Source organism: Balaenoptera borealis (genome assembly GCF_965194805.1).
Source record: "Balaenoptera borealis genome assembly, chromosome: 9".
Lineage (NCBI taxonomy): Eukaryota > Metazoa > Chordata > Mammalia > Artiodactyla > Balaenopteridae > Balaenoptera > Balaenoptera borealis.
Window position 1 is genome coordinate 57530863 of NC_138873.1, and position 21231 is coordinate 57552093.

At 40.5% G+C, this 21231-nt stretch overlaps 1 protein-coding gene and 1 long non-coding RNA gene across 9 annotated transcripts in view; one reads left to right on the forward strand and one right to left on the reverse strand.

Moving 5' to 3' along the window:
• The window catches only part of GRIK2 (glutamate ionotropic receptor kainate type subunit 2), a 640648-nt gene that overhangs the window by 618815 nt on the left and 602 nt on the right, over positions 1–21231 (reverse strand). For 6 of the 8 annotated variants that reach the window (XM_082405216.1, XM_082405212.1, XM_082405217.1 and 3 more), the window contains exon 2: positions 15667–16073. In XM_082405216.1, the coding sequence (XP_082261342.1) occupies positions 15667–15781 (115 nt within the window). In that variant the 5' untranslated portion in view covers positions 15782–16073. Of the gene's footprint in view, positions 1–15666; positions 21197–21231 lie in introns of those variants that run through there. The other 2 variants (XM_082405214.1, XM_082405213.1) reach the window with 2 other exon arrangements.
• The window catches only part of LOC309634845, a 354268-nt gene that overhangs the window by 78280 nt on the left and 254757 nt on the right, over positions 1–21231 (forward strand). The gene's annotated exons all lie outside the window — the stretch shown is intronic.

A 21231-nucleotide genomic window follows, 5' to 3' on the forward strand; every position in this document is an offset into this window, starting at 1 on the left:
ATAATTTAGACTAGTTCTCTCTCTCTTTCTCTCGCGCTCTCTCTCTCTCTCTATATATATATACACACATACACACATACACATTTATGTACACACACGTGTGTGCAAGTGTTCATGAATATTTGTATATAAATATATGTGTGTGTGTATGTGAAATATATTAATGGCATCACTATGATTTGAGACAACAGGCCCAGCCCAGCTGAAGACTTCTGGAGTTAGAGCCGTGGAGAGAAGGAACACAGACAGCACAGCCATTCTAATAACTAATCTAATAACAAGAATGGAATGTCGGGACTTCCCTGGTGGTCCAGTGGCTGGGAATCTGCCTTCCAATGCAGGGGACACTGGTTCCATCCCTGGTCGGGGAACTAAGATCCCACATGCCGCAGGGCAACTAAGCTCACACGCCACAACTAGAGAGAAGCACACACGCCACAACGAAAGATCCCGCATGCCACAACTAAGACCCGATGCAAACAAAAATAAATAAAAAAAAAAAAAAAAAAAAAAAAGAATGGAATGTCTGAGTAAAGGCCTCAGTAGATCACAAGTCTCAGAGAAAGATGCAAACAGCAGGCTTTAGAACTCTTTCCATGCAGATGCGGCTAGATGCCTCTCTTCATGTTAGAATAATTATTTACATGTTACTACTGTGTGCACTTGTCACACTGTTTTGCAATTTTCTTTTCTGTGGTTACCTATACCTGTAGATTATGAGATCCTGGATGCAGAGACCAGTTCTTTTTACTTTCAACTTCTTAGTGTCCTAGAGCCCAATACAGTGTCTGGCATAAGGTAAGCAGTTAAACATTTGTTAAATGAATGAACAAATAACACACTGGATTATTGGTTGCTTGTACAAACAGACCTAAATACTAAGGTATATATTACAAAGAAGCAACATATTACAAGGTATATATTAAAGTACAAACTCTAGATATTAGAGAAAAATCATCTCCAAGTATATATACATTTTGATAAGTTATATCAAACTAAAAGTGAATTTCAATATGGTGGATTCTTCAATTCTATCAAGGTTTTGAAATAAAATATTGAAACAGAGCCTATAGTATAGAACTGAAAAATATACATCTTACTGCCTATCAGAAAAAAAAACAGTATCATTAGGAACCTCTATATAATGTATTTTATAATAACCATATTTTGCGGAAATTTTCATATTTACTGAAATTTTAGTTATGTCTTGCTTTACAATTATTGTATTATGTCAATAATCAAAGAACTGGATCAGATACCAATGCTGAATAAATATTTGTTGAATTAAATGGAAATTTAAATCAAAAATGGAAGCAAAATTGAAAGAGTTGATAGGAGGCTTTTGGCATCCTCCCTACAACCACAGTATAAAGCATTACTTTATTTTCTGGTAAACAAATTTAGTTTTATCTCCCTTTCTTGAAGAATAGCACCAAAAGAGAGAGGGAGAGAGATTACTTATACTAAATACGGCATTTGCTTATTAATACGTAGTGATCTTTTTATATTCGTTTAGTTCCCTTATAACATAGGCAGCACAGGAGAACAATAAACAAATTTGAGCATTAAAATTCTCTCCACAGTTCACTTAGAAAATATGCTACTTTGAAATCTTAGCTAAGAGTCTATCCTTGTTTATATTAAAAATGCTGATGTAGTCTGGCCACCTGCTAGGCAATAAAAGATGTATAAAATTCAAAGAACTTTGAGCAATTCACTTCCATTACCACTGCCTTGTGGCTGTCAAGTTTAGTAAAGTCAGAGACTCCGACCTAAAGCCAATAAATGAGTATCCTTGAATAAATGTAAATGTGTTAATAACATTATTTACTGTGTACATTTTTTCATATCCTATGCATATATTTAAATTTATCCTAAACAAATGGGAACAAATTATGCCTAAAGGCATAATAATTCTAACTTATCACTGGATGAATATACAGGATTAAAACCTACTGTGAGTCTATCTCTGTTTTGTAAATAATTTCATTTATATCATTTTTTTTAGATTCCACACGTAAGTAATATCATATGATATTTATTTACAAAACAGAAATAGACACACAGACATAGAAAACAAACTTATGGTTACCAAAGAGGAATCAGGGGAGGAATAAATTAGAAGTTTAGGTTTAACAAATACACACTAATATATATAAAATAGATAAACAACAAGGACCTACTGTATAGCACAGGGAACAATATTCAGTATCTTATAATAACCTATAATAGAAAATAATCTGAAAAAGAATAGATACATATACAAACGTATAACTGAATCACTTTGCTGTACACCTGAAACTAACACAACATTGTAAATCAATTATACTTAAGTAAAATTTAGATAACAATTAAAAACAAAAGCTTACTGTGAAATTCATGCCATAAAAAAGGATTTTTCATAATATGTCTTCCAGAGAACTGCACACCACCAGATACAGTTTTTTGAAAGTACATATTTCCATGCTCTCAATCATTAAATCCCCTTTGAACTATTTTCATTAAAATAACTAACAATATTTAAACACATATTAGTAAACATAGTTGAGTCCCAATAAGAAAAATTCTGAGGAATAGTAAAGTTAACTCAATGAGCTTCTTCAATATTTATCTTAAAATTATCATTAGCATGTAATTATGATGATTTCAATACTTTAGAATCTCTAGGACTTCCCTGGTGGCGCAGTGGTTAAGAATCCACCTACTAAAGCAGGGGACATGGGTTCGAGCCCTGGTCCGGGAAGATCCCACATGCCGCGGAGCAAGGAAGCCCGTGTGCCACAACTACTGAGCCTGCACTCTAGAGCCCGCAAGCCACAACTACTGAAGCCTGTGTGCCTAGAGCCCGTGCTCAACAAGAGAAGCCACCGCAATGAGACGCCCATGCACCACAATGAAGATTGGCCCCTGCTTGCCGCAACTAGAGAAAGCCCATGTGCAGCAACAAAGACCCAACGCAGCCAAAAATAAAATAAATAAAATTAAAAAAAAAAAAAAAAGGAATCTCTAACCAATCTATAATTGTGCCACTGTTAATGGAACCATCAATAAGGTGTCTCCTATAAATAATTTTGTATAAAGTCTCCCAGATGGCAAGTTAAATTATAGGAATATACTTAATTAACTGATGTTTTACCTAATTGGCAATAAATATGGAAAACTCTTAGTTACCAATAATTTGGACAGATAAAGATATTATCAGTTTTAGTACTAAAGCAGCATATATAATTATTGACAATGTCCACCTGAAACAAATACCGAGCATTCTGGTTTCATTCCAAAAGTAGTGTCCAGATTTCAACCCTTGGCACCATGACCTAACAATGACCCAGATAGTATAGTCACAGCAATGGGCTGGGGGAGGGGTGGACACAGTTTAGTCCAAGGGGTTTCTAATGAACACCTAGGCTGGACTCTATTTTCAGCCCAGATTCTGGGCCATTCACACGTATTCAAGGCAACTGAGTTGGGGTCTTCTTAACTAGAGCAGATGTCTGCTGGATTTTTTTTTTTTTTTTTTTGATAGATTTTGGGAAAACAACATTTTAAGATGATCTGTTAGGGGCGACTCTAGTAGGAGGTTGAGAGGGAAAGGTCCCACAACTATTCATCATCTTTGACATTATTTGTAAAACAACACCTGCTTAAGATTCCCTTGGGCGGTGGGGTCGGTTATATGAGTGTAAATATTCTAAATGCTTAGGTTGTAAAGGATCAGTAAGCACATCAGTGGTATGCTGAGAGCCCAACACTGTGTGTGTTCTGAGAGGGATGATAAAATATCCAAGCCACAACCCTTATCTACAAAATTTACTCATTGTTTTACACAGCCTAGCCATGATTATCAATTGCCAGTCCAGAAAGCTGATGCACCCACGCAGAGGAATTATAATTTTAAGGTCAAAAACTCCTTAGGATTAACTAGCTCAGTGATTGATTTTCAACCTGCCTGGGAGTTTTGTTTTGTTTCTTTTAAGTGCATTTCTTAAGAGTTTTCTAAAAAAGTGAAGGCACTACAACTATGCAGTTGTGGAACTACGCAGTTGTGAAAAATGAAACATTTTAAACCACAGAATCTCCAGGTTTGGGAATCAGGAATTTAAATTATTTAAAGCTCTTTCCATTCTGATGTGAAACAAGGTTTGGGAACCATTGGTCTGATCAAACTTTCTTGCCAATGCTTGAATTTATTCTACAGAATCCCTATGGAAAATAGACGTTTTGGAGGAGACAAAACAATCTAGATTTTTAAAAGGATAGTTGATGTATGGAACAGTAAAAGGAAGAGAAATGCATCTTAGAGAACAAGCTGACGATGAGTCATTGAAACATCACCCCCAATCTCCAGGAAGGCTTCTTGAGGGATCAACCCAGAATCCTCAGGGAAAGATGACAGAATGGAATACTGCCCTGTCCTTCACCCACCGGAAGCAGGAACTCAACGGCAACTTCACATACTCCAACATCAGTTCTGCTATGATGCAGAACTGCTTCCAGAAACCCCAAACCAGACTTAAGACAGGGGAGTATTTTTCAACCTGCATTTAGGCCATTCATCGTTTGGATTATCATAAAAATTTGAGACTGCCTCTCCTTCATCCAACTCCTGAAAGTTAGAAATCAGTGCTCCAAAATCTCATTATCCTCAACATCCAGGAAATTTTCCTAATAAACTTCATATTCCGAAGTTTTAAGAACTTTTTAAAATTTTTCCAAATATACAAATGTATTATAAGCTGAATACACTTTTCAAATGGTCTGCTGGATGCTCTAATGTGGCACCACTGGTGTGGGGTTGAGGGGGTTCTTCATCTCTCTCTACTCACCTCTATGCTGCTTCCCCAACACTGGGTTAGAGCTTATAAAAAAAGAGCCGAAAGTAATTCAGAGGGGCCTTAAGGAAGAATGGTGAGGTGAGTGCTGTATGAGTGACACCAGAGTCTGTCGAGCCTTAAAGAGTTAAGTCCCGGAAAGACTGCCTAGGACAGCTCCTTGATGAAGATGCCAACGTCACCAGAGAAAAGTCCCCCTTTTCTATCCCAAACAACTGTAGTAAATCTGAGTGTTTGTGAAACTTTCCCGAATCAATACAGTCACTTGTGTACCTACAAAACTTGAATAATAGCTAAAAGTTCATAACAGGCGGATGGATGAAGAATTAAGTATATATAAAATCAGGCACAGCTTTTCAGAAAATGTTTTTAAACATAAATTAGAAAGACTATGCTGTTGTGAAAAAATCTTAAACCACCAGACTTAGCATGATTTCTTTGCTTATTATTTTGGCTTTTAGTTGTGATATGTTTCTTACTTATATTGTGGATATTTGATAATGCCAATTAAATTCCTGATATACAGAGAAGAAAAGGAAACTATGGACTTGCTCTTCTGTCAAACTACCAACTCAGAAGAAAGTTTGTTCTATTAGTCAATAATCCTTTTCAACATGTTCATAATCGCTTCAGGTGCAATCCAAGGAAGTCTATTCAAGAACAGTTTAGAAAAGACAGACTATTGCAAATGTTTATGCACATTTTAAGAAGTTGAATGAAATATACACAAGTGATAACAAATTTGACCTTGCTCTACACATACACAGTAGATGAACAACTACACCTTCAATCCCCAAAGTCCTTTTCTACCAATAAGTCCAGAGTTCTATGCATTTTCCTATTAATTCCAACATTATCCTTGGAAATTAGATAACAAGTAATACCTATTATACAGAAATAGACATCAAGACCTAATGAGATTTAATTATTTTTCCTAATTTACAGCCACTAGATGACAAAGTCAAGAGTAAAATTCCTAGATCATACAGGTCTGGGGTCCTGAGTTCACGCAGAATTAGAAAATATCACTACAATGAATTCATTCTACTAAAATTGTTTTTAATTTTAATTTAATTTTAAATTCTGATTTGAAATAATTTTATTATATATTATATAAAATGATACAATTATATATATATACATACATATATATATGTGTGTATATATATATATATATATATATATATATATATATATATATATAGTTTCAGGTAATGGAACTCTCTTGGAATTAGACAAAAAACATTGAGGATGCCTTAGGGGCAATATACTATAATCCCTTAAGGAAGCTAAGGGTACTTTTAAATAGTCTTCCAATGCATTCTCCTTTAGATTAACTGAAAACTTTTCCTTGCTTAATCATTTGATCTGGCCATGTGTTAAAAAGATATTCCTTTATTTCATTTAAGAATTTCACTTAAGAAGTATCCGTGATTCCATATTACTTAGTGGTAAAAAGAAATGAGCCATGAAGTCATGGAAGAACACAGAGAAACCTTAAATACCTATTACTAAGCTAAAGAAGCCGACTTATAAAGACTATACACTGTATGATTCCACCTATATAACATTCTGGAAAAGGCAAAACTGTGGAGAGAGTGGAAGGATCTGTGGTTGTGCGGTGGCGGGGCGGGGGGGGCGGGGAGATAAGGAGGGGGAAGTAGAGCACAAAGGATTTTTAGGACAGTGAAACTCTGTATGATACTCTGTATGGTACATACATGCCATCATCCATTTGCAAAACCCATGGAATGTACACCCAGAGTGGATCCCAGTGTAAACTATGGACTTTGAGTGATACTGATGTGGCAATATAGGTTTACCAATTGTAACAAATATACCACTTGATAGTCGGGGAGGCTGCTGTCTGTTTAGGTGCAGGGGTCTATGGGAAGTCTCTATACATTCTGCTCAAATTTTGCTGTGAATCTAAAACTTCTCTAAAAAAAAAAAGTGTTTTTAAAAATCTGAAAAAAAGTAGTATCCGTGATTCCAGACCAAGAACTTCTTAAAGGTTTCAATGACCAAGGACAAGGGTGGGTCCTTTGCTTCCATTTCAATAACACAGAGAAAAGAGATCCACTTATTCTTCATAAAATGTAAGCAGCAGACTGAGAAACCACTTGACTGCTTGTTGCAGCCCAAGTCAAGCCCATGCTTTCACTTTCAATTGCTTTCTAGGGGGTGACAAAAAGGAGAAGAAACCCTATAACCTAAATATTAAAGCTCTGAAAAAGCAAGGCCTTAACTATCCTCTGATAGGGCTGGTCCATTCCCTATCCCAAAGCTCACCTTCTTAACTTCTGCCTAAATTCCTTTTCTGGTTCTGAGTCTTCTGCCAATGATATATTTCCCTGTCTTCTTCCCTATCACACATTTTATTTTATTTTTTTACAGGTCCTAGCTGGAGTCTAATCTCGCCTATAAAAATGCAAACCCACAATAATCTCCTTTAAACAACATTGTATATATTTTCTGCACCACTCAATTTGTACTTTAATATGTATATGTCTTTTCTCTTCAATTGGATTACAAACTCCTTGAGGTCAGAATCTGGGTCTTAGAACTGTATTTGCCTGGCACACAATTTGTATTCAATTACTATTTGCTGAATAAATGGATGTGGTCAAAGTTTTGGACACAGGGAGAAGAATATGCTGGCAGGCATGGGAGAGGGAGATGGAAGGAGCTACAGACAAAGGAAACAAAGAAAAGGGATAACCTATGGAATAATGTTCTATGAAAGAAAAGGTGGAAGAAACAAAGGAGGCAAATGTCTAGGGGAAGCTACCAGAACCAGTGACTCTTCCTAAAATTGATGCAAAGCACAGAGAATCAGAGGCTACCCTGGAAAAATAGCATAATTCACTGAAAAACATCACTCGACCAGCAGTCAGGATATTCATGTTTTGGTCTAAAATCTGACACTAACTAGCTGTGACCAGAAAAAGAGATTTAACTGCTCTTGGCAACTCATATCTAAACCTAGGATACCAGACTTGATCTCTCAAGGCCCCTTTGGCTCACATATTACATGATTCGATAGTTTTCCTTCATCTTGAAAGAGTTTTCATTTCATTTCTTCTGGGCAAGGAGGGGCCTGAATGCACTAAAAGGTATAATAAACAATACGGAGGCTTTCGTTGGTAAAAAGATGAGCGGGATTAAAAAGACAACATAAAATAAACCAAATGCCTACGATGATACTGAAGCAGAACATTTCTTTGATATTTGCATTGCTTATTTGATCATTTTAGCTGAGCAATATTCCCATTGTGATAGGTCAAGGACTCAGAGTGAGGCAGAGCTGGAGATAGAAGTGGGAATTAGAGGCAACACCTTTCAAACACTTGCTTTCCTTCAATGATGGAAAAGTACCTTGTTGATTTAAAAGGGTGTGAAAAGCATTTAAAGATCCTTTTGATTGGGAGGAGATATGTCAATGTAAGAATATCATTGACATCTGATTTCAAATCATCACATATGCTCAAAGACTTGGACTAATACAAGCAAAAAGATCAATTTACAACGCATTGAAATGTCTGGCAGTAGAGCTAGAAAAGACTGTGTATCAAACAGCATTTGGCTTCCCTCTTTTTTCAGCCTCCCCTTCACATCAGTGCTAATCACTCAGCACTCCCTTAGTACCTGGAATTCTCTTTTGTATCTGAGCATCTCTATCACAGACAGAATCGATTGATCTAATAAACTTATCCTAACTTTACAGTCTAGGGACTATGTGCTCTCCCTTTCAGAATATACTTGTCTTAAAACAAGGCCCCGGAAGAGGGCAAATGCTAAACCAAAAAGAAAGACTGATAGAATTACATGTGTCCGTGGGAAAAACATCTGAAAACCACAACGTCCCCAGACCCTTTCAGGTCTTTACACATAGCTCTGCTGTCCAGTGACCTGTCTCTATTAAAAGAATGTTTAGTTTTTAATTAAGGAAATGAAGGATTCAAGTCAATCAATAGGAAAATGCTATATTTGAATGCTGTGGTAAATGAAAAAGAGCCTCAAAGCTGAAATATAAAAATAAAATGGAAAATAAAAAATTCTGCAGAAAGATCTTAAGGGTCTTCTCTAACCTCCTATTCAGTTTTACCATATTAGTTTTATCCAATAAGCTAATTGTCACTTTGAAAATACAACAGTATAAAATGTTTGGCCCTAATGGTGTGAGGCAAGAGACAAATAAGCCTACTTGTTCAGGGGTCAATGAGGAGTGGGGACGTGGGGTGGGCAGGAGGGTGAAAACTGGTGACTTTGAGGCTACCTCCTAACCAGCTGAGTGCTTTCGATTTGGTCAACTTGGAATTTTTTTAAACAATTTTTTAAATTATGTACAATCAAAATTGGGGAGATTTTTATATAAAAACTTGGGTTTGGGTTTTTTTTAAGAATAATCAAAGGAACAGACAACTTTGAGAGGACAATTTCACAAGGCAAGAAGCAGTTGGAAGGAACAATCTCGTAAGAGACTGAAGCTTGACTTTCACCATGTGAAAATGAGAACACTAAATGTGTTCTCAATGTGAAGCGAAGAATTGCCCTTTTTCCAGGGGCAGAAGTAACCTGAATGCACTAAAGTATGGTAACCTGAATGGATAAGTTTCATTAAGGAAAAACAAGGGCGGGATTAAAAAGACAACATAAAACCTAAGTCAGATACCTATGACTCTACTGAAACTGTAGAAGAACATTTTTTGAAATTATTTTTGCGGTTTCTCTAGTACAGATAAGCATTGCTTATATGAAAAAATTGCCAAAAACAAAACTTTTAAAGAAAAGTAAAATTTGTTCTTTTCAGTTATTGAAAAGAAACGATTCATCATTAACATTTACCCTCAATACCCTGGATCCTCTCAAAAAATTTTACATGTCTATTGTTTTTGAAATAAGAAACATATATAATCCCATTTATGAAGTGAGCTCTTAAAAATATTTCCTTTTTGAAACTTGGTCCTCAACCTAGGTTCACAGTATATGGTGAAGGTCTAAAGAAAGCTTATTTAACCTATATTAAATCTTGATAATGCATTAATGAGTCTTTTAAAGGGATAATTTTAATTCCCCAATCTTCAACCATAAAGACTATATAGTGCTAATCTGCCTTGCCCTTTCGATTAAACCTGTTAAGGGCGTTCTATTTAGTCAGCACCCGGAATGGGCCATTAAAATTCTTGTTCGGTAAGAGTTGTGTTCAGTGCTCTGTTGTTTTAAATTCCATTAAATCCAAATGCTCTTTATCGCCGCATGACCACCGTGACTTCAATCAGCCAATTTAATTACCTTACAAAATTGTCAGCAGAAGCAGCAAAGAAAAACAGGAAGCCCTATGACGTTATCAGATTGAAATCTTCCTCTTCAGTGTTTAATCTAGACCAATCAATAATGATGATGTGCACCTACTTCCTTCTCTTTCAGGGGCTTTTGACCTTACCTTTCATGCTAAGATTTAGGGTTTAAGATTCATTGGAAGCACTTTTAGTACCTTGATAACTGGATTACAAATTTAAAGTCCACGGAAGATAAAGCTTCACCACCCAAATGCAAAACAATCAACAATTCCATTTCAATACTTTAGACCATCCTACAGAGGAAAATTTTAGGATCTCCTGCAAACCCCAGGTATTATGGATGCAGTAGATTAAAGCCTTAAGGCTATTACAGTTGAAAGACACTGAACTACTTTCTACTCTGATGTGTAAAAATGGACATCAACAATTTCCAGGGAATCAATGGAATTGGAGCTACAATAACACAGTAAAATCCTAAGAACAGAAAGAGAAAATAAATCCCTCTCACTTGAATTTCTACCACAAAGGAGCAAGACATTTATCAGAAATTTAGATAATTAAAAGAAAATCAAAGATTATGTCATCATTATCATAGGCAACCCTTTATTTAATGGTGAATAGACTTGAAAAGGCTCTGATAACCAATGATACATCCTGTGTTTGGTCTATGTTATGTTCCTCCTTTGTGTGGGAGCAATTCACATTAACTTTCCAGTGCTGAGTAAATGTTGAAACAGTGTCATTTGAGAATTCAGGACTGAACACACTGCAGTGATCACTTGAATTAAGCTAAAAAGCAAAAGGTGTCTATCTGAAGAAATGTCTACTGACATATAAACCCTTGTTCACTTCTTAAAGACAACCTCACAAAGCCAGAAAACATGTTGAGTCCCATGTGTCTTGGTGGAGAAGAGGTGCTATTTCTAGAGGACGAAAAGATCATTTTTAAGTCATTTTCTGAAACGAGTGTGCCTCTGTTGATGGATCACATCAGAGTTATTCTTTGAAGCTTTAAGAATAAGTGAGAACTTACGTGAAAAAACAGATCAGATTCTTTTTCTTTACGTTTCTTTTTTCTTTTTTTTTTTTTTTAGCGTGGCCGTTGTGTTGGCGATTCTTGGAAAGATTTCCCTCCCCTGCTTTCCAGAGCTCTGCTGAGCAGGTGTTCGGGCTTTATCTGTTTCAGACTGTAGCCGCTATTACTCCCGCATCCCCACCTCCCAAGAGCCAGTTTTCCAGCTTCCAGCTGTAACGCCACTCCCCCCCCTCCCGCCCACCTCACCTCCTAAAGGAAGAAAAATCTCTTCCAAAGATCTTGTAGAGAGTGGCGGCTTCTAAGCCCAGCCAATTCATTCACACTCCTCGATATTGTAGCACATCTGCTACTAATGATTCTATCTGGGAGCACATGGGATAGCCAACAAATAGGGGGATTTCCATAGGCACACTTTGCGTCCCCTCTCACTCTGTGGGTTTTATAATCTGGGCTGTCCCTGAGCTGGCTGCCTTCACCTTTGGCTTGTGCGCAGGGAGGTGGCTAAGCGCTGTGCCATGGGGCCAGCGCACAGTGCCAAGGAGGTCCGAGCGCGTCTGGGGGTAGACCTCGCCTGGGAAGCCTTTTAGAAAAGCCGTCCTACTGGAACGCCGAAGAGAAAAGCTAGGTCGAAACATCTGAAGGGAATGAGTGGCCTACCACGATCTCAGCTCCTCTGAAAGGACTGTCTTGGAGAAGCTGCCCACGAGTTTGGGAGAAAGTTTGGGTTCCTGTCTTCGCTCTTGGCATTCTAACTGCCATTCCAGATAAGGAATTTGGAAAACCCGACCTCGAAGACCGTAAACAAGTGGTGGCTTGGGAAGTGATTTCTTAAAGAAGATGCCAAAGCCGCCCAACCCCCAAACTCCGAGACGGACTGCTAGCCCTGCGTGGAGCCCCGCCCGGAGCTGGCTTCTACCCCTTCCCACGCTTTCCCAGGAGCAGAGGTCGAGCGAGAAGAGAAGGGTGGCTAAAGTAGCAAAAAAAACGTTCAAGTACCTCGGAGCCACTGTGGTGCTGGGAGACCTTGGAACTGGGGCTCGCGCCTTCGCCCGTCCAGCCGCTAGCAGGGCCGGGCCGCAGCTGCGGGGAAACAAAGGTGCCTCATTTGCATCGCGCGGCGCCGCGGGCTGCCGGGCGGGAGCGCACGCGAGAGGCCCCGCGGGGGGCGTCGCAGGCTCTGCGCTTGAAAACGCCGGCCCCAGGACTTCTGACCTGACCTGGAGCGGGGAAAGTGACCCTCTAAGTGTCCAAGATCCACCGTGTCCCCCGACAACGCGCCCGCTGGGTGGTCGCCCTGGAGAAGCCAAGCTGGGCCAAGCCAAGATCAAAGGCGGGGAAACTGCCACGACCCACCCACGGCGCGGCGCCGCCCGCCCGCGGGCGAGGAGCTGACCCTTGGCTGACCCTTGGCTGACCCTCAGGTCGCTCCCCCATCTCCCCAGGCTGCCTGCAAGCTTCGGGAAAGTTCCCTGGGGTCGGCGCTCGGGAAGACTTTCTCTAGGAGGTGTTTACAGAGCGGCTTCGGAGTAGCAGGCCCTAGTGGGCAGCCCCGAGGCCAGGCAGGGTGGGAGGGGGCGCCAGGACACCAGCGCTCGCGGATGCGACTGCAGGAAGTTTTCCTGGAGGCCAGAGAGGAGTCATTGTGCCAGAGTGTTGGACTTGCTTCGCTAGAGTGCATTTGTCCGCGCGCGCGCGTGTGTGTGTGTGTGAGAGAGAGAGAGAGAGAGAGGAGAAAGGGAGAAAAAGATTGAGCGCTCGGAAAATGGGCGGGGGTGGCGAGGGACTCGGCAAGTGTCAGCACCCTAGGCTGCTCCCCGATCCACACTCGTCGGTAGGAGGACGCAGAGTCAAGTCACAGCCCTAGCGGGAGCGGGGGAAAGGCCAGCAGAGAGCCCGTTAAGGTGGTTTGCCACCACCTACGGAAAGAGGGCTTGGGGATGGGGCGGCCGCCGCGCGGGGCCCCGCGGTTGCCATAGCGCCGCCGCAGAGGCGCCCGGCGGCTGGCAGAGGCCAGCCACACCGGGGTCGGTGGGGAAGGGGCTGGATGCCACCTCCTCAGTAGAGGCGGCGGGTCTCGCCCGCACCCCAGGGGCAGCTGCTGCACCAACGATTCCAACCCCTTCCCGTCCAAGGCACTGGGCCAGGGAGGAGGCTCTGGTTCGCCTTTTCAGCTGAAGTTCAAAATAACCTTTCTCAAGAGTGGCTCATACGCGCGCAACCCATCTCCACCCCACTCAAAACATGTTCTTCCCAGAAGAAAATAAAACTCCTGCCATTGCATCAAAACATCCCCAACAGGTAAATGTTCCAAAGATGATCATGTATACAGTCCTTCACCACAGCTCAGGTCAGAAATCAGAGAATATGAATCTCCACGTGGAAGATGTTTAAAGTTAATGGAGAAAATAACAAGTTATCTAGAAACTGGGCTGCTGGTTTAAGGTAGCAAGGCACAGGTGGGAAGGTGTCTGCCTACTCCCCTATTTCTTACAGACATTCTTAGTAAGCACTGGTCTAGGAAAATGTATTTTTGTGTGTGTGTCAGCTCTTTTGGAAAGCTGCTACACACTCTGCTACAGTCGCCAAGATTTTTAATATGAAGATATGAAATGATCAGCGAATGTAACAATCTAATGATTCAGCACATATTATGCTGCAAGACCAGAGCAGCAATAATTAAATCTTTAGAGTATTGGTGGCAGTCTTCCGGCTCCCAGACTTCTTTTTTTTCCCCACCCAGTCCTCAAACACATTAAGACACACTCATTCACAAACACACTTCAGAAGACACCTCAGTATTCCAAATAAGTAGGTTGTACTACTCAAAATATTGGGCAAAACTACCAAACTGTAGCACTTACCATGCTTGAAGCAGAACAGCTGAACACACACACACATTTCCAGCGATACAGGGACCTGTTTAATCTCATCCAAAGAAACAAGCATTCCTGTGGACGCTTGTTGCTAAGAGCAACGTGCTTAAGTACCATCTAAAGGCATGAAGAAAGCAGGAAAACTACTATAGCAGGAATCCAGTTATAACTCATTGTCTTTTCTTGTCATTACCAGTCTTCTGGACTCCAGGTGTGTCTATGTGTGTCTATGTGTTGGTGGGGGAGGGAAGGTAGGGTTCCCTTTTTCAGTATGTGAAAGCATTCCTACCCTGGTTCCACAAAGCCTGAGATAGAAGATGAATTTTATTATAGAAAAAGCATATGGGAAAAAGGCAAGAAAGAAGATACTGCTGACATAATAGGAAGTGCAGGCAATCACTCTTCGATTTAAATTTGACTGAGTGACTTAATGTATCTGCTTTTATCTCAAAGACATATACTCAGGATTATACGGTTTCCTGCACTCTTTGGTCTAAATCCACTCGAACTGTCAAAGGAGGCGCCCACAGTGGGAGCGTTTACCCTGCTGGCTTTCTCCTCTCTGGCTCTTATCTACTTAAGGGAACTTTCCCTGACTAGTTCTCCTACTGAAACTCCATTGGCCATCGAAAGCGGCTGAGCGTTGCCCACGCTTCATTTCCTCCAAGCAAATCTGACCAGCGTTTCCACCGGAGTCTCACGTTTAGCTTTTCCTTCGAGCCCCAAGGAAACCTGATTCCTTAGGAAAGCAATGGGTTCCCCTCATATAGAACTGCCACCTCGGCTTTTTTTTATCATGCTACAAGTGAAATAAAGATGCAGACTCAGACTCCCATACACAGACTCCCTCCACCCCAGTCACCACTGGTCATCATGTATTATTAGTCCAGGACGCGCAGTGAGAAACCTGTGAGAGGAGGGCTCACAAGTTTAAAACAAACAAAAACTCTCCCGCACGACGCTATTTCTCTCCAACAGCAGCCTCCTCTTGTTAAGCAGACCCTTCAACCTTACAACAATATCTTTAAAAGCTCCGCGTACCCATAAGGGGACCAGGGATTGAAAAACCGGTAGAATGAACCGAAAAGGCTCTCTGATGACAAATCAAAACGGTTAGCGCCTTTCACTTGCGGACCTGCCCAGGTCCCAGGCGGAAGCGGACAGACGCCAACTTGCCGAAGAGTTACCAGATATTAACTCATCAGCGGGGCCATCTGAGAGGCGTGTAGCCCCAGCGCGCACGTTCTTGGGGAAGGAGCAGCGGGCCGAGCCCGGGAGGCTCCCGGGGCGACAGGAGGGAGCGGCGGCGGTGGCCGTACCCCCAGCGTCATTACCGTCTCTGAGACTGGCTACCATGGGGACGTAACGCAGCCGCCACGACCACACACTGACACTCACTTCATCCTCCCGCGGCTGATTTTTTTTTTTTTTCCAGTAAAGGGGTGGGGTGGGGAGAAAAGAAATGAAAAGCACAGTGGGTCCTTTCAAACCCTGGGAAGCGCCGGAGAGTGAACAGGTCCAAATGCACCGAGCCCACCCACCTAGAGGAGCGAACACGCCCGTTTACATCCGGCTGCCTCTGAGCCGGATACCAGGCGATGGAGAGGGATGGGGAATCTTACCAAATCTTAATACATGCGTGGTTCCTTGAGAATATCCAATCCACAGTAAGCAGAGCAGGAGTTTAATGGTGCGCCTGAAGACTGGATTACTTAGAATCGGGGAAATAATCTTCATGGTGTTTCTGTGTCCACACGCGCGGCACCCACTTCCCCGATCTAGCGTTAGGCTCCCGGTTCGGGTAGGAATGAGGATGCGTCGAGTGGTGGCCGCAGACACGATCACGGCATGGTCACAGAGAGAGGAAGGAGTCTCCGCTTCCCAAACCCATTAGCAATCGCTGCATGTTCTTCCCTCACTGCGCCAAGGAGCAACCTTCCACTGCAAGGGATGGTGGGACATCCATGTTAGTCGGGAAGCATCCGGGAGAAATCCAGCACGCACACCCCCAACGTCCGGCCGCGCGAGCCTGGGGAAGCAAAGGAGGAGGAAAATCAATAGGAAGCCCAGCCTTGGAAACCGCCGAGGCGTCGGTAGCGAGCCACAGTCCCAGCACAAAAGGCGCTTTGCTCTCAAAGGTTTTGCCAGGCCCTATTCTACTGCACTGCTGCACAGCTTCTGACGTGAAGCCAAGATTAAGTGAGAAAAATTGAGATAGCTGCTTGCCTCTTAAGGCTTCCTGCCAGTGAGCTTCCCAACATCTATTATGCAACCGATCTGGTCGCCCACCTTGAGCTGCAAGGAAGAAGTCGGATTTATTTGCGTGGGAAAAAAAGTGCTTTTATTTCCAGTAAGAGTCTTTACTAAGGTAGTGACTGATGTATGCAAGCGGACTTCCTACATCAACTGATGAATTTTAATAAATGACAAGCTAAGACAAAGTCACTTTGCCTAGGAGTTGTAAAAAAGGAAGTGGTCTAACACGGAGGAATTTACTGCAGATGTAAACTGTTTTTAGGCTGAAAGAGGGTCTTTTTATACTTTTAAAATTCTGCCCAGGAATTAATACAGATTGAAGTGCAATTGGAGAGGTGAAGATAGTCTTTAAAAACTTAAGTGGGATATTCCTTGATTACTACCCAGCAATAAAAACAGATTTCTGCAAGTGGCCTTTTAGGGGGGGAAATGTTGAATTAAAAGGAGGGAATCATATTTCCCACCCATTTTTACCTTATCTAAAGTAATTGTGCATATATTAAAAGACAATGCTATTTGAATGGGTGCAGCAAACTCCAAAGGCTTCAATAATTTATGCCCAAATTTCTTCTCACTTTGGTTTTCTGAATATCTGTTTCTTGAAGGGGTAAAATATGGAATCATAGCTTGAGCAACATTGAGTGGCACAGTTTTGTCTAAAAATACCTTATTATTTTCTAGTCTTCTGATCAGAATATTCAGAGTCCCCAGACAGTGACTGTCTTGGCTTTCACAAGTAGCAATTTATTCAAGAAAAAAAGTACAGAAATATATTCTCTTTTAACATAAAAATATATTTTATTATTGAAACAGGTAATATGCTGTCCTCCATGCATATAGATTAAAATACCCAGTCCTAATATTTTACATTAGTAAGTGAAACTAAGATGGATAGTGATAAATATATTACTATATATTAATATTTTTAAGAGATCAGGAAGCACAAAATGCAAATTGCTGGACGTGTATCTTAAAATTAATCTTTTTCATAACCAACTAGCAGGGCATAGGTTAACCCTTATGAAAAAATTATAAGATCATATCATATTTAAAGAATATCTAAATTTTAAGTAAGGAGCGATATGAGTACTATTTCTTCCAGATAGCAAAATTTTTAAAATCTATTTTAAATCTATTTTTTCTTAAGATATTATAAAATGCTGATTTGAAAATAAACCTACATTTTGCAAAGGCATCAAGTGGGCATTGATTTTTTTCTTTAAGATGGAGGCATAACTGCAGTGTCAAAAATAAGTATCATGAATGGCTAGTTCTGCAATGTAGCAGGCAATTCAATCAAATAATCTGACTATTTGAGCACTTTAAAAGGAACACCTTGTGCTAAAACCAAGGGTATCTAGCGACTCCTTCAGTCCATGTTTAAAATACCTCTTGTAAAGCATGTACAGCCCAACATGTCCTGTCTTGTATTTGCTGTCTCATTTATTCCATTCTATTTGTTCCTTTCCTTTTTGATCCTTGCAGAGATAATAATGACTGCCAGGGCAACAATAAATATTCTTATTTTTTCATCTGTCAATATAATTGATATCTACTACCAGAAAATAGCATGCTCTGTTGTGACTAATCAAAATACTGCAGTTTTGAAGTCTGGTTGGCATTTAACGGAACTTGAGAAAACAAAATGTACCATAACTCCTTGTTCATGTATTCTGTTAACATAATGGCATCTGACATTACAGTTGTAGCTTTTCTACTTAAAACTAGCATTCTAAACTATTTAGTTTTTGTGGGATTATTTATTGGGTGTCTAGTTGAAAAGTGAAAGATCAAGCTTCTAATTTCATGAAGTTCTTACACAGTAAATTAAGCAGTAAAAAGTCTATCACAAATTTTTCTTACTATTAATTGGTCCCCAAAGAACCAATTTTGCACATATGCTAAATTAGGCTCATTTACATCCATCAGCTAATCCAAAAGGCTTCAACACCACAGACAGCAACTCCACCTGTCCAACTGAACTTCTGCAAGACAGGAGACGACCTTTCTTCAGTACCGCGGACAGCGCTCCAGACGTCAATTTATTCTGGAGCAGTACCTTGAAAGTAGTACATTGAATGGGTAATGTGCCATTTGAAGTGACAATGTGCATATTTCTGCTGTACAGACTCTGGGAGTTTGAATTATTGCATTGTTCACATTGTCAGAAGGACTATTTTGTCAACTGTGTTGTGTGTATATTTCAGTGTGACTTAACTTGGATTGCTTAGCATACCCAGGATGTGCTAATAGCCATCCCTTTCCAGGGCATACTACTACAAAAGCCATTTACATTAACTGTGAGTTCCCTTATGAGCACTAAACTTCTTGTTTCTCAGTACAGAAAATTGCCTGAAAGACCACCAAAATTCAGAATACCGAATAATGCTGTCAATGTTCACTGGCTAAAGACATTCCTAAAATGTACAATTAGTTATTGCTTTAGAATTCTCCACCTCCAGATTTCCATCTGTTACAAGGGTTATCAGATTAATTCTCATTCTTTCTCATTAAACTTCACTCACTCCCAGGGCAAAAACAACAACAAAAACCCTAAAACTACCTCCCCAATACTCGAACAAAATGATTTGGTGGTGTAGAAGATGCCTTATAGTAAGGCAATTGTGAAGTTATTACAAGTTTCTCCACAATACTGGTACCATACATCATAGTTCTGGGGCAATATGAAGGATTGATAGAGTCATTATATAGTATTCACTGACCAGATTTAACTCATTTTTAAATTTGTCATTTGCTCCTTTCTCAAAGGAAAAAACAAACAAACAAACCCATTGTTTGATGTCAGACAATCGTATATATTTAGCAATAATGAGATTTACACACCTTATTCCATGGTTTCATTTGTTTTTTTTCTCATTTTAACCATATGGCAACCTTTATTTCTAGAAGCCAAAGCTCTGTAGGTTCCAAGGTCAAAGCAGAGATGACAAACTGCAAATGCACACACATATGCATGCACACACAGGAGCTGTGTCTATAAGTAAGCCTCAAAAAAAACAAACAAACAACAAAACCACATAGAAGGCTGACATGAAGAGATATCAAGCCTATGATAAATTAGCAAAGAACAAAATGCATTTCATGTTCATGCAGAGCTTGTTCCAACAACAACAGCAAAAAGCCATTAGCTTCATCTTGCACTCTATTTTTATATTTACTGACACTAATGACCTCTTATTCTTGGGCACCATTACTTGAGAAGCAATTTTAGTTTTCTATCCTCCCAGTGAAAATGAATCTTATTCTAGTTAGCTGCCACCTGCTGGGGCATGTACAAATGTGTAATAATCCTTACAGCACAATGTTTCAATAGACAATGCCTATACCTTTTGCAAGAAACAGCAAATACATATCCCAGGACAACTTGAATTTCAAAGGTTCTTCCATGTTATATCTATATTTAAGTTTTTCACATGGAATTCTTTTTCAGAATTCCACTTGACTTGTCACTGAAGTCCTGCTGTTGTGTGACATTTGAGAAACCTCATCTTATAGTAACACCTGACCTATTCTTCCACACATGTGGCCTGTTGTATTGCAGCTAAGCTAAAATAAACAGCCTGCTCATCCATGGCATTAGAGGTGCCAGAGAATAATGTCAGAGCTCGTATCAGTTAAAACCACACTGTTGCATATTTGCACTTCACCCTTCCTAACTATGAATGCTACGCTATGCAATCCCTTGTGATTCTGAACACATTTCAGCTGTTCCACCAACATTCTGCTGCATTGATGATTAATGACATTTAGAGTTTTAATTAATTCTTAGATGCGAAAAGAAGTGTATATTAATTAAGAAATTGAATTAGAATAGATTTACATGACCTGGAATCTTTTTTTATTTTTATTTTTTTTAAATTGCAGAGCTGTGCAATCTTAAACGGGTTTGAATAGAAGAAAACAAACAGGTAAGACTTCTAGCATCACTTATTTCTCTGACACCTTCCTCAGTGTGTTTCATTTTGTTTGTTTAATTAATAAGTTCCTAGGGCCATTGGAAGCTGCCTTGGTGATTACAGGAATGGTTTCTATTAAAAGTTACAAGGTAATGAACTTAGACAAATCAAGATTGAAATTTCAGTGCCTATCTTCCAGCAACTAAACTACAAACTAAGATTCAAATGAATCAGTCATCTCGTGAAGTTAAAATAATCATTAATCCATAAGGTAATTTCTGATGACATAATACTTACAGCATGAAGATGAAGAAATGATAGAAGGTAATCTGTGCGTTACCAAAAGGATAGCACTAGTAGTAAGTTGTCTAACATCCCTTAGTCCCTAAACGGGAAATCATTTTCTAAGAAGGCTCAGCTAGGTCCCCTTGTTTAGTAAAGAACTCCTTGAAGGTAAAAATACCGGAGGATGAGAGTCATTAAAAGTTCTTGACGTTTGTGATCCACCCTGGTGACACTTCTCCCCTCGCCCTAATGGGACGCCCTCCGAGTTTTTTCAGACGCTCTCAACACTGGCACCGGATAAAATGAATGTCTGTACTTCCTCAGCACGGAACTAGGGAGCATGGTTAATGGAAGAATGGGAGGATGGAAGGAAGGCTGGGGAGTTTGTCAGACCCGCAGGCAGACACACAGCTTCTTGCCATCTGTCTCTCTTAGCCTCGCGTGAGTCCCAGTAGCTGAGGCTACTTCCTGACCCGTCCACTTATTAAATTATTTTAGGGGGAGAACGCGAGCGCCTGCAGGGGAATTGGCTGAAGCGAGCGGGACAAAGCCGCTCGCGGTGAACTGGTCCAGCGGGTGCCCCGAGCGCACCGGCTCCGCCGCGCCGCTGTTCGCCTTCTTCCTCTCCAGGAGGAAAATGCCCCTCGCCCACCCCGGGTCCCTCCTGTCCTCGTGGGAACAGACACCTCAGGAGGCAGCCCGGAGCGGAGCCCACCCGAGGGGAGCCCT